The sequence below is a fragment of the Zeus faber genome (genome assembly GCF_960531495.2).
Source record: "Zeus faber genome assembly, chromosome: 13".
NCBI lineage: Eukaryota > Metazoa > Chordata > Actinopteri > Zeiformes > Zeidae > Zeus > Zeus faber.
Window position 1 is genome coordinate 16,974,362 of NC_137198.1, and position 14,755 is coordinate 16,989,116.

The window sequence follows — 14,755 nt, forward strand, 5'->3', positions numbered from 1 at the left end:
TTTTCTTTCCGCCCCGAGGTTCGTCCCGCGTTCTTTTTTTCCCTCGCTTCAAACGTTGTGTTTCTTCACCCGTTCCCAGGGTCGGCGGAGGTCATTCCGGGGCGGACACATGCTGAAGTGCAAACAAACTCAACAAGAACAATGCACTGTACAAAATAATACAACACACTTCAACCGAAAAAAAAATAAATGTGAACATTGTCCTGCGGAGGGAATCTCGGGGAACAACATGGCATCGTCTTGGAATGAAAAAGAAAAGAAAAGAAACCCCCCCAAAAAAAACAAAAAAAACAAACAAAGACAACCTTGTAAAAAAAATAAAAATAAAATAAAAAAAAGTTGGTTGTCTCCGTCCCGCGGTGACCCCTTTGCCCACCCCTTCCCATCATCAAACCCCTCCCCGCCCCCCAAAAAACCCCGTGAAGATTGGACAGTGCCATCAGGGGTCCAGTTCCTCAGAGAGATTCACCTCCGTCCCGCTCCCCTTCTCCCGCGGAACAGGAGGCCGAGCAGGGCCGAGGCAAGACGCCACCACGCGGGCCCCGGGTTCCTTTGGTTTCGATGATACTGAAAACGACAATAGAGAAGGAAAGGTGGTGGGGGGGGGGGGGGTTATTATGGGCTGTCCAGTGGGAGCTCTGGGTGTTTGATGGTGACGCGTGCCGTCAGAAGGAGGGAAAGTCGCCTCCAGACACCGGAACGGAACGGATGTTTTCACAACAGACCGCCTTGACCAGCTCCACAGCACTGGTTATTAGAGGCCTGACTGCGCACGCTAAGGACGGGTTAAAAATAAATAAATAAAAATCAATCAATCAATACTCCTATACAATTCGATTCTATTGGTTCAATTTCTAAACTGATTTGAAATTTGTCTATTTTTCATCTTATATCACCCTGTAATAGTGTAACAGTGCTATAATATGAATTGTGTAATAATGTAATAATAGTGTAATAACAGTGTAACAGTACATGTCCACCAATTGCAGAAGAGGTATTTTTGGAAACGCATGATTGTGAAAAAGAACACTATTTTAGAAAAAGATTGCGATCTCCTAAAATAATTGTGATCAGGCGATTGCGTAATAATTGTGACTGCTCTAATTCTCATTATGGATAAAATGTCAATATATGTCTGTCAATGTATGTTGAATCAATATGGATTTTCAATATTCATTAATCAAATCCAATCTAATAAGAACAGAATTGTGGAGGGTTTACGAGTAGAGGCATATTATCTCCACCACTGAGAAGGAGAGATAAGATAATTGCCGTGGATCAGATTAGGGAGCGCTGGGAGCTTCTGGAAACTCCCCTCTGCATCTCGGCCCGTGCAGACACAAGGCAGACCCCGATGAGACCCTGACCCAAGGCTTGATAACACCGCAGCTCATCTATGACGCGGGGTCGTAAAAACAAAATACGAGCAACAGAAAAAAAACAAAAAACTTTTTTTGCTATTTGGCAAAACTCTACAGTCAGTTTATGACAACCTGAACGTCTTGACAGCTGAGATTAGATTTGCCGTATTTACACGACTGTTGAAGTTGTGTCTAAACACTGACCTATTTACAGACAGCCAGGAGTTGGCTTGCGATAAGCCTCGGGTTTTTACGTATCCCAAACAAAGTGCGGTGAGCGTTGCAGGGTGTTGCATAAGCAACGCCAGGTCCTACCAGCGTGTGCATGCCTCTCGCAGCTTTTGGTTCAAAGCAAAAAAAAACAAAAAAAAAAAAAAAACAAAAAAAAAAAAAAAACAAAACTGGAGAGGAGGCTGGAGGAGGAAAAAAAAAATTGTCCAAGTGCCAAAGGCTTTATGAGAAACTACTGAGAATCTCTATAAAACCAGTTTTCAGGCGTACAGGCCTGGGGGAAATCTGGATGAAAAAAAAACAAAAACCCACATAATTACAATGATGTGTGCTTCATAAACATAGGTAAGGTTATACGCAGCACAGATTGACTGAGTCCTGTGCTTTTACTATATCACCAAATTACAGCAGAAGCCGAAACCTGCTCCGTCCCTGTGATGATTGCAGAACGGCCGAGCGGTGACGAGCGGCTGTGAACGTGCCACTGCAGGTGGAAGCGCACGCCTGAGCGTATGGTTCCGAAGAAAGACGGCTGTCAACCCATCGCAGGGTGAGAGACGCTTAACGGAAAAGACAACGCGATGAGATCTGTCACTATTATTACATGATCGCAACTGTTTGAGTTGATCCCAATCGATTGTTGGATTGAAAATCGGAAGATTCGCCGATCATATGTTTCCATCCAAATGTAATGGGGATTTGAGCCAGTGTTAGAAATTTCACAACAGAATGTTTTTATTAATTGCATTGAGGCAAATTAACTCTAATTATGCTTTGCCTTTCTTCCTAAGTTGGATGTTTGTTTTTACACTGTTACAAGCTTATGATATGATAGAGGCAAAATTAACATCAAAGACAAGTATAATAATTAATCGTAGACTAAATCTAAATCCCTCAATAGTGACATTTATTTCCACAGGAGCACCCGTATCTAGAGAGAGAGAGAAAGAGAGAGAGTTGAGGGGGAGAGAGAGTTGAGGGAGAGAGAGAGAGAGCAAGCGCGAGAGCGAGAGCGAGAGAGTTGAGGGAGAGACCTGACCTGACCTGACGCAACACAGTCACACCAACTGCCGCACTGTGGCTCTGGCTCTAATTTTAGTCGCCCGTAGAAGAGCCCGGAAGAGCTGGTCCAGATGCGGCGTGTCACCAGTCTGGCACTCGACTGCCGAAACTGCGCTTTAATCACAGTCCCCCGTGTGACACCCGTCACAGCCGCCGCTCCCAAACTCGGCCCTATCTGCAGAGTTTATCTCTCCGGCCTCAGAGTAAAAGTGACAATGTGGGGTGGGGGGGGGGGGGGGGGGGCAGTGGACGACGGAGTGGAGCACAAAATTAAATGGCCACCGTTTCAGCTGCCATCCGTCCTAACCCTACACGTTAAAAACACAAACAGATGCAAGCTTGTGTGTTTGTGTTTCTGTGCCCTGCTCCCCCTCCGCCTTCAAGAAGCACCAAAAGAAAGAGAGAGGGAGCGAGATAGAGAGAGCCTCGACCTTAATGCAGCTGAGAGATAAAGAAGCCACAAATGCCGCGCGCGCACACACACACACACACACGCACGCACCCACGCACGCACGCATGCACACGCACAGGCTTTCAACACCTCTCGAAAGCATGGGGAGTTGCCTCCCTGAAAAAACACGGGGGATGAAACCCAACTCTTGGGCCCTCTTCCTGCCATTGTGGCAGTAGTTATTGGCGTGTCTCGAATGGCCGGCCGGCTAATGTGCGCCGTCCTCCGGGGAACTGCACGTCGCCTCCGGCCCTCTCAGACCGGGGGAGCAATTTATCTGTCAGCAGCATCCAGTGTCTCTCTCTCTCTCCCACCTCCGCTACCTAATCCCTCCTTCTGGTCGGAGGGCCGCGGGCTCCCGAGGAGAATGCGTGCGGCCCCTGTATAGCTCCCGAGTCAATCAACAAGATGGCTGTCGAGCGGCCTCGGGTGGATTAGGGACAAGTGGCCGCTCTGTGTCGCGACAAATCCAGATACTGGGAATGGTGGGGCGGTAATACGCCTCGTTACGGGACCCGTTAAAGCGTCTTAGAGAGGAGGTGTGTGGTTTACCCAGCTGCGACTAGAGGTGGATTATTTACCTCCAGGGAGCGGGTGGGGAGCAGCCACCGCACCGCGCCGCACTGCACCGGAGAGGCAGGAATCGTGAGAGACTGCGGAGAGAGTAGAAACGTGCGTCCAAAAACCACAGATGGTGGTTTTTGGTGTCCGGGTGGATGTTGAATGAACCTCAGAAAGTCCCGTCGCGGACCTCGCTGAGCCAGGTGCGACAAGGGGTGGCCCAGATAACAATGGAGCTTGAATCGCTCACAGTGTTAAACAACCACGAGGCTTTGGGTATCTCCTCACAGCTTATAAGTACCAAAACCCTGATTTGTTTTCACAAATCCCCAGTATGTCAAATGTTATGTCTGAGTATTGGGCAGGATGTCACCATTTGATTTAGATACAAAGGACCACGACTGATTTTGGATATCCCTTCAATTAGATGTTGATGAGATGGATCATGATACAATAAGCCAAAATACAATTAGCCAAATACAACAAATGTATACTTCAATTCAAATGTGTGACTTTCGAACAAAGTATTGATATTACAATTTTCAAATGGGTTAGGAAGTTGAAACAATAGAATCAAATCATACTGGAGTAACAATAATTCTTTAAAAACGACCCTTAGGGTTGGTTTCATTAACTGGTTGTTACAGTGTTAGACGTGTGTGTGTGTGTGTGTGTGTGTGTGTGTGTGTGTGTGTGTGTGTGTGTGTGTGTGTGTGTGTGTGTGTCTTCAGGATATTACTTCACGAGGCTGTTCTCACTCAGACTGTCGCTGCCGGTGTTTACCCAGATAGTAAAGGACGCCGCGTGTCCACTTCCTCATCAGACCAGCGCCTGCGCTTCCCAGCTGCGAGAGGGGTTGCAGCCACTCCTGTCTGGATGTCCGCGAAGCATATGGGTGCGAGTGTCACAATGTGTGAGTCACGGCGAGTTGCTGCGGTATTAATAACCCCCCAAACCCCCCCTGGCGTGATAACTGCGTGAGAAATTTGTGATATTTTATCACATACCTCAGAAGAGAAAAACGAGAAGTACTGGGACGTTCAATCGATGGTGAGAAGAAATTGCATTAAGCTTCTCGATCTCTTTTTGGCCGGTTAAGAGTTACCCCCCCCCCACAGTAGGGGATGGCTTGTGGTTCCCACTCGGTGGGTATTAAGTTCAACGGGTACCCTCGGCTGGCGTGTACCGTCATTACAGAGCCCAGGCCCCCTGGCTCTCCGGCCCCCCAGCCCCTCGCCCCCCTCGCCGGTGCCTGTGGTGGCCTCTTATTTGGGAGTCTCTCCTGCGGCCGGTCCCTGACCGACTGGGACTCCTCTGGAACCACAGCTGTTCCCCTCGGGTCTCACACACTCAACTTTGGGTTACAACATGTTTACCTTCTGTCACTTCTGCTTTTTTTGGGGGGTGGAATAGTGTGTATGTAACTTCATGTGTACATACAGAGTATGTGTGTGTGTGTGTGTGTGTGTGTGTGTGTTTGCATCTGTGGTGCATTTTTTTTTAGTTGTTTTTCGTCAAGACACTGTCTGTTTTTCTCTCCGTTTGGACAGTCAACCCAAGCTGAGACATTTCTCGAGGACTTTTTAGACGGAAAACGCTGCCTCAATGAAACGGTCGTACTTATTTTTGACTATTTTTTTTTTAACTATGCCGTTGTCACATTTCTCGTTTCTCAGCGCCGGCGGAGCGCTGCAGAACAGAGTCGTTGGGCAGCGTCGCACTGATGTGGCGACCTGCGTGCCCCCTCCCCTCCCCCCTACCTCCGCAGCACCCGCAGGAAACGGGAGAAGACAGAGAGAAATAAACAGGAAGAGGAGGCAGGGGTGGGGGCAAGGGGGGGGGCGGGGGGGCAGGGGGAGGGCTGGGGGTTGGCCTGGTTCAACTACAGTAAGTCTTTAGCTCGGAGGGGGAAGGGAGAGCCGAGAGGCTGCCGAGCTAATGTACTGCAAGCACACGTGCTGCTGAAAACAAACAGGGAACATCACAGTCACAACATCAACTTTTGGGTCAGGTCCCTCCAGGAAATGACAATTTTGCTATTGCATAAATTAAACCAATCTTCCCATAGATTGAAAAGGCTTGTTCTGAATTTTCTGCATTGAACGGACAAAGCAACAGACTACTTAAATGTATTGCCCCTTCCCCTCTTACTCTACGTTGATTTGAATTGTATTTTATCAACTTATAACTGGAACTCAAGCACAAGCATAGCATTTTCTGTTTTCTTAACTTTGGGACTGTCGTTCTTTTAAGTTTAGTCAATAAAAAGAGATGGGCACTAAAATATTTTGAGCTGTTTCTATGATATGCAGAATGTGAATGATCATAGAAAGTTATTACTTATGACTCTTTCTTCATTGGTAGTAGTTAAAAAAAAAAAAAACTGCTTCATGTTCTTCGACTTGCAATTTTTGCCAATAAACCGCAATTTTACTACTTGCAAGGTTGCAAGCTTTTATGTTGCAGCTGCAAAATGAAGCATTTTTGGTCGCAACAATCACAAAAATAACCACTAAATTCTGGAGATGCTGGGACTGTATCACCTCAAAATGCGACTCAAGTCAAACTAAATCCGCCCGGCGCCCCTACAAACAGAGTTCACATGCAAGCTGGAGATGTTGTTGTTTTTTCCCCCCCAGTCGTGGTCTCGTGTCTTTCCGTCCTCACCAGTTGTAGTTGCTCCTGGTGGAACCTGTCTCCTATCAGTCGCAGTTTCTGGCCGATGTGGGCCTCCATGTCCCACGGCGCGGGTCGTTGCTCCATGGCGCTTTCCTCCCGCTCCTTCCCCCGCCGCCTCGCCTCCCGTTCTGCGCCGAGCTCGAAGCGAGCCGGGGTCTGCGGCCCAACTCCTGGGTTGCCTGGAAGAAGAGGAGAGCGCGAGTGGGTACAGCAAGCCGGTTCAAGATGAGGCCACCTCGTGCTCACCGCGTGGGAAACTGTTATTTAATTGACCATTGTGCTGCTGCCATTGAGCAAATGTTTACTTTCAATCACATAAAACAACCAATTGAAATTAGAATTATCTCTATTTTATGAGGAGGAAAGTTGTTATGGAGTTTTTTGTATATGCCCTGGTCCCTCATGTTCCTGTGGAGTCATCAGTGTTGCAGCTCTCACAGGTGAGCATGCGTGTCACCTCACCTCTGATGAGCTACAGCGCCAGTCTGGCGCATTTTTGAGTAGAAGGGCAGCTGGGTACACTTCACTCGGGCCATAAAAGTGTTTTTGATAGGGACTATCAGGCGCCAGGGGGTGAGAAAAAGCTAGACGACATTGTTGCTGATTCCCACCACTAGTGATAGCTTTGTGCCACTGTTTAATAACACCGGTTACGGCGCTGAGAGGGGTTTCGGTGTCTGAGCGTCAGCCTCACCGTTGAAAAGTGGTCGGGGCTCCTCGGCGACGCCACAGGGTAGCATGCCGTGGTCCCGTGCCAAGGCAGGGCCGGGTGTCTGTGTGCCCCGGTCTTCACACTTTATCTCCCCGAAGGTGGTGTGCCAGCAGCAGGAGTCTGGCTCGAACACATCCTCCTCCTCATCATCCATGCGGGGGGCGCTATAAGGCCGGCACCCTTCAGAGTGGGGAGGAAGGCAGACAGGTTCAGGAGAAGGTACCAGGATAAAAACTAACCCATTCTCCGTCTTCACTGACATTTGTCCCACTGGTTTGTAGCTTGTGGAGTAAGTTATTTTTCAAGATGTGTTGTGGATATGTTGTAGAGGAGGAATGAGTGGCACATTCAGTATATCGCTGAAATGAAACCACACAGCTGGCTGTGTGCTCAGGAGTCAGCTGAGCTTAATTTATACAAATCAGGGTTTGGCAGCGTGTCTGAGGCGTAAGCAGACATTGCCTGCTTATCACCGGAACATAAAGACTGGTTTTCGAACGGTAACAAATACTGCCACCGATGTTGCACATTAATATGGATGACATGTGCAAAAATAAATAATGACAGTCAAATGAAGGAGGAAAAAAACAAACCAAAAAAAAAAAAACACGCCTGTAAATCCCTACCACGATGTGGCAAGAACCTCAAGAAAAAGTTGGGAGTCAGTGCAGACTCAACCATGCACTTCACTCAACCTTGAATCCTATATGAGGTCAAATAGTTATCAAAACACACATGGAATTGAAGCAGCCCCACTAACTCAATCCCAGCTGACAATCAAGTTGTAATGCAGGGTTACACTACTACCACACTTTCAAATGAGGGTGTACAGCAGAGGGGTAATGACAGCCTTTGAGGAAAAATCCTAACTGCCTTCTCCTCGGGTCTGACAGCTCGCCAGCCCCTGAGAAGGAGTTTTCATATTTTCGCCCAACATAAGCAGATTGGTCGGTTCCTGGTGTTCCGGAGACCTCACGCCATCCCGTTTGTGCGTTTACAATAAGCCCTGTGTGTAAAACCACTTAATTCTTTGTTTTGACAAACACGGGACAAGAACATGCAAGAATCATAAAAGGAGGGACAACCTCCAGATATATTCTTCACTTTGCCCCAGGCTCTCAGCCATGGCTTACTGAGTGTGAGTCAGATGCAGGGGCTCCCTCTGCTGCATATGATGACAACAAAAGAAAACGAGAAAATGAGACAGCCGAAAGGAGGAGGGGGGGGGGGGGGGGTCAAGGAAGTCTGAACGCTGACAAATAAAACGGCACATGAAAAAAAACAAAACCCTGCCATGTGAAAAGGTTATCTGAGATTGGGCTCAGATTTCTGAAAAAAAAAAAAAAAAGTCAAAGTGCAAAGTTCATTCTCACAATTCTTAATGTCATACTCGATAATCCTCGTATTACTCGATCTCAGAATTCTGAGTCGAAATGACATTTTCGGACTTTCATTTTTTTAGTTATTATTATTATAACTACTACTACTACTACTACTACTACTACTACTTCAGATTCTGAGTTTACGCGCTAAATACAAATCACTCATTTGGCCCCAATGCTCTTCCGTAGCCAAAACAGGCACCACTTTCAACACAAACTACCTAAAGCGAAAATCGATGTCCCTTCGTTGAACAATGGCTCCTTTATTTGTTATTTCGCAAAAACAAATCACACGCCATGAAACGATATAAATGTCACGAATAAATAATAATCCTGCGCACTAGCAGAACTCCGACATTGAGGATAGGATCGTTTTCGGGGTTGTGAGATAATTCTGAATACACATATCTATATATATTTAAAAAAAATCTTCCCTAAAAATGAAAGCAACAAACGAGAAATAAGGACATTAAAGAGCAAATGACAACAAGTTAATATGAGAACATCTTGCCACAAACGCTGGACGTCGGTCCATTCACTGACAAAGAGCCGCTCAACCGGGAAGCCGGTAAAGCGCAAACGTGAAGTCCATCGTCAAAGACAGTCAAGTTAAGAGAGAGAAAAAAAAAGGAAGAAAAGGAAAAGAAAACCAACGCAACACACACTTTAAAACCGAACAGTGTCACTGGATATATAAACGACAGAGACTCGAGTCCTCCTACAGCCGCACTCGCGATAAAAAACAACAACAACAACAACAACAACAACAACAGGTTGTTTGTGAAGGCTCTGCTGTCCGTGTGTTCTACTACAGTCAAATGGGCGGAAAAAACAAGCGTAATTTGAACGAACTCACCACATATGTCTCCTTCAAGGCAGTGACTGCCTTTGCTGGAGTATATATATATATATATATATATATATATATATATATATATATATATATATATATATATATAAAAACCGGTGTGTGTGTGTGTGTGTGTATATAAGTGTCCAAATCCTGGCAAACCGACAGACAGCCCCGTGTCACCGCCGGCGCCGCTCTCTCGCTCTATCTGCGGCGCAAACCCCAGCGACGCCGATTTCATTTCGCGACGTCAGCTCCGAATTAAGCCCCGCCCTCGAGGGGTGGGGGGTGGGGGGGGGGTGGGGGCGTGGCACCGCGGTGGGCGTGAACCGAGCGCTCTTAAAGGAGCGCGGGCATTTTTTCCGGCGTGCAGGCGCCGCAGTCCGCGCCGCGCGCCGCCCACCCCTTTAAGGGTCGCCGAGGTGGCCAATCGGGTGGTTTGTTGTGGTCCCGCCTTCCTCATCGCGTATGCAGACACGTGGACGGGGAAATTCCCGGTGGCACGGGACCCGGCGCTTCGCGGTGAACGTGAGACCCGCGGCGGCTCGACCGGAGACGTTGTGCGTAAAAAGCAGCCGTTCGGCTTCGTCGGCAGGTGCAGCGTGAAATGAGTATTTAGTTCGGTGCAATCGAAATATTGCGACAGATGAGGCACTACCGTACACACACGCTATTCATATGCATACATGCATTTTTGCTTCTATTTTTCTTCCTGTTTTATATATAGTATATATACATATATTCATTATTATTTATTATTTTATTAGTATTCCCCCTTTCCCATCTTATTATGAGGTTTTTATTCTCATTATTTTTTTCCGAGTTTGTTTTGCGCCCCGTGGAGTTTGCCCCCCGTAATTTCACTGCAATTGTATGATTACATCTGATAAATTCAGCTCTTTAATCCGAAGTCTTTGGCTGCGTTCCTTTCATCAGAAGTACATATAAAAATGTTGAAATAAAACATTAATGATCGCCTTTGAAACCTCTGGGCAAATTTTGATTTTTTTTTTTTTTTTTTTGTATCATGTAAGGGTGTCTTAGTTCTCCATAACAGCTTTTATCTTGTTTTTTTTATTTATTTACCAAAATCACACACTGCAAGGATCTCGCCCTTGAAATGAGCGCTGCAAAGCTGTCCACCACGTCAGCTGGACGAGCACGTCGCTCTCACCCCCATTGTTTGGCAGGTTCTGTTAAATCTAGGGCACCCTTTGCATGATCTGGTTGTGGAGCACAGGGCAGGTGCTGGTTGTTATGAGCCCCCCCACCCCACCACCCCCACCCCCCAGGGGTATCACTGATCAATAAACACTTGGACAGCTGGGGCAGAGGGCGACCCTCTGCATTCTCTCACTGAATACTATCACCCTGCCCCCAGCTCCTCTCTCTCACTCCCAGGCCTGGACGGGTGATGTCCCACCACTGAGCTGTGTGAGAAGTCACGGCTCCCTGAGCCTTCTGTCCAACCTGAATGGACCACAGATCTCCCTGGCCTGGACTCTGTCCCACCTGCACCCCATCTATCTATCCGCGGAGGTGGAGATGTGCTGCGTAAGACGGGATTGGTTTTCCCTCTCAATGCAATATTGGAAACTTGATCACGCTCGCATGAGTGGGCGCTGAAACAAAACAAAGCAGGGAGAAGTTGGCGCAGTGATAGCGGCGCTCTTTTGTGCTCCGGCAAAACAAAGAGGATTCCCATCATACTGATTGCCGTGGAAAGAAAATCCCACCGGCGACACTTGTAATTACTAATGGCTGAGTTAAAATTCCCAGTGGGATAGAAAAATGCACAAACTCATACCAAGTCCTCATACCTGTAAATGTACTTATTTGTACTTAAATGTAATAATAATAATAAAATAATAATAAAGAAAAGATTCTGATCGCAGACATGCAATACATGCACAATATGTCTTCCTACATACAGTATGTGATGATGAGTCGATGCTCTCGGGCAATGGCATTGTCAGGTTTTCAGTTGAGTGATGTACTACGTGGTGGTTCCTGTGGTTAGTGATGTAAAACATCCATTTCCTTGATGTTTTAAGAAATCTTTACTTTAACGTTTCATCTCTTGATTTTGAATCTCTTTTTTTTTTTTTTTTTTGAGAAAAGTTTGTCGCCCCTATTCCGTCAAGGAATTTCAGTCTTCGAATGGGACACCCTGGGTGAACCCTCCGCTCGGCGTCGTGTTCCTTCTTCTTGAACTTAGAGTTGAGGCCAAGAGTTCACACTGAGTCTTCTGGCTTGTGGCCAATTCATCGGGTTCGGCTGCCTGGTTCATGGGGCGGCCACCAACATTTATCTCCTCGGTCCGGGGTGGTGGAAAAACACGCAGGCCAAAAGAATATATCCATCTTTACATTAGTGGACTTGTGTGTGTGCTTTGAGACACCTGCTCTTTGGTTTTATTTGTATAAAGAAGAAAAACAGGTGTGAATTAAATGCAATACATAAATATACAAGCCACAGCTATTCATTAAAATGCATTAGTTTGTGATGTATGAGGTTTGTAAGCAACGCAATTCAGTCAGGTCTCTAAGCCTTAATAATTGATCTGTGTAAAATCCCGATAGCCCGTGCCACGATCTAGAAACATAAATTTTACATTGGACACAGTGTTGACACAACTAATTGCCTGTAAGGACTGAGATAATACTGTTATGCTGAGACATGCCAAACCTTTGTGCAACAATTCAGAATTCAACTTTTAAATGCTTCATCTTGGGAGCCGGAGTTGTATTTGGGGCATTATTCCTGTGATTGTTACTGCCCAAAAGTTTCAATGGCATAATCGGCGGCATCCTTCATTATTGTGCACAAAGGCAGCTCAATATAAACAAGTTCCCAGAGCCTCCTCTGAGAGTCACGTCAGGCATCAGTTTCTGTCGCACCAGAAAGGCCAAAAATGCTGCGCGCTCGCACACACACACACCTACGCACGCACGCACGAACGCACGCAGGCATGCGTGCACGTGCACACACACACACACACACACACACACACACACACACACACACACGCACACACACACACACACACACACACACACACACACACACCTACGCACGCACGCACGAACGCACGCAGGCATGCGTGCACGCGCACACACACACACACACACACACACACACACACACACACAAACACACACACACACACACACACACACACACTCATGGCTGCACAATCACATGCCCCACTTCCTCAGTAACCTCGAAAGTCCATCCACCATTCTCTCCCTCACACATACACACACACGCACACACGCACACACGCTGAAACATCCTCAGCATCTGAAGCCTGCCTGGAAACTGGAAATGGGGGAGCTGATGTGCTCCAATTGGACGTGTTCCATGGCAACCGCATCCTGACTGCTGGCCAGTCAGGCAAGGCATGTGCAGCACACTGACCCAATGGCAGGGATTATTCTGGAAGCCCCGGTGACCTGGTAACACAGGGGGGGCTCGATGCCCTGCCCTGTTGTTGCCGTGACAACATGTCATGTTGCAAACAAGCCTCGAGAGACCGACCGCTGACTGTTCCTTCTCAGCTCAGATCCCACGCGCCGTCCCATCTGACTCATAGCGGCCATTGTTCGCACCCTTCGTATCTTAAGATCTCTCATAGATATCGGGAGTTGTCAAAACAGTTTTAGCAACGTCGGCGTCGCACGTACACGGAACGTCAACAGAATCAGATCGTGCTCGGATGGATGGGATGTGAGATGACGACATCTGAGGCTGCCTGTCTCCTCTTCACGGCCCCTTTGCTTTAAGCCCTGCGAGAGATTAGCCTGAGGTCTGCTTTCATGTCTGAGCGATCTGACGTTTTCATGAAGATAACAGCCTGGATAAATGAGTGATTGATCGATTGAGTGAGCGAAGAAATAGTTTTTCCTTTCTGAAGGCGTCAGTGTACTCAACGAGGTAACAGAACTGGTTAAGAGATGTTTGGACACGTTTTAGTTTTTGCTCGTGGCCATGGTCATCAGCAGTTATTTTCTCCCTCGCGAGTATACCGCCGACTTGACTCTCCGTCTGTCTGCTCGGAGCCCATCGCAGTCCTCTCGGGTGGAGACGGAGTGAATAATGTAGCAGAGGGAGGTGGAGACAGGTTATTTTGCGCCTCACCCCCTGCCTCCGTCAGAAACAGGCGGGGTGGACACACAAAGCAATGACACCCAATCTTAGCCCCGGTAAGTGACAGCCGACACTCACGGCGTCTTTTCCCTCCTGTCGACAATCGTCTCGAGAGTTTACAAGGAAAAGTCGACTCCGTTCCTTGAAGGGTGTTAAGGTATTGGTGTCCTACTCAAAGGAAATCATTGCTTTCTTAAGAAATTGTAAAACATTTTTCCCCAATGAAGATAAATGTTCCCAAGGTCTTGGCAATTTTCGTTTAGGGATTAACGCAGTGAATATGGCCATTAGATCAGCATCAGTAACTGGATTAACTTTACATACATTTTTGCATATTGCATATGTCTTGGATGGAGAATTGGGATGTTGATGTTGTTTTGAACATTTCAAATTTAGATGACCTGATTATCAGCTGACCTCTACAATCAGTTTAAGTGTATCCTCATTAAGTGAGAATCTGAAATAATTTACCCCAAAGATGACAGAAAGGGCAGTTAGGCTCCGTAGTCTCTTTATTTATCCCCTATGTGTAGCACATGGGCAGAGGCGAGGAGATAAATCCATATTGCCTATTGCTCCACGTCCTACCTGCTCCACACACCGACCCACCAATGACCTGACCACCATGTCAAGATCAATGGAGAGCAGCTACTGCCCCTCGAGCAACTATAGCACCACATGACATTTTGCCACGGACATCACTGCCCACAGCACATCCAAGTCCAGCAACCCGCAGACTTCAGGTAATCCTTTCATTTTAAAGTGAGAAGAATCGATTGAGGCACTGAGGCCATCTCCCGGACCGTTCACCACATGTTCTGCTGAGTCTTGCCTCCAGTTATTAGGATGAAGAAGGCTCGGGGCTTGAAGGCTTTTTTAAGATAACCTAATGCTGCTCCGAGTTGTTTTTTTTTTTTTTCCTCAATTATGTTGGGATTTATGGACACACCACACACACACACACACACACACCCTCACGTTTACAACTCTGAATTACTGTGTGGGAGAGTGGACCACTTCTCCAGTCTTCACAAAAGGCAGCCTATTTAATCTGCTCCACACATTAAAGCCCTGGCACCTCAAAGCAGGCATGTCCCAACAGCTGTAGACATGACTCTCGGTCTTTGAAGTGCGGGATGACAGCACAGCGGTGTCCACGGTCCCGCTGCAAAGTAGTGCAGGATGAAGACCTTGAGACCACTTTCCATGAATGAGTCAATCTCACGCCGGGGTTATGACAATACAAAGGGCCCTCAAAAACCAACACTGGCCCTACTAGTGCGCACAAAGGGCTTTTCTCCGCCATTAAAGGCGTCA

At 47.2% G+C, this 14,755-nt stretch overlaps 1 protein-coding gene across 1 annotated transcript; it reads right to left on the reverse strand.

Moving 5' to 3' along the window:
- Positions 1 to 465: 465 nt before the first annotated feature.
- On the reverse strand, positions 466 to 7,217 carry bmf1 (BCL2 modifying factor 1; the record flags this gene model as incomplete). The annotated part of the gene is made up of 3 exons (XM_080012036.1): positions 7,040 to 7,217; positions 6,334 to 6,524; positions 466 to 567 (listed from the first exon to the last, which is right to left on the reverse strand). The coding sequence occupies exons 1-3, from the start codon at positions 7,209 to 7,211 to the stop codon at positions 466 to 468; spliced, it is 465 nt and encodes a 154-aa protein (XP_079868162.1). The 5' UTR covers positions 7,212 to 7,217.
- Between the last annotated feature and the right edge of the window lie 7,538 nt (positions 7,218 to 14,755).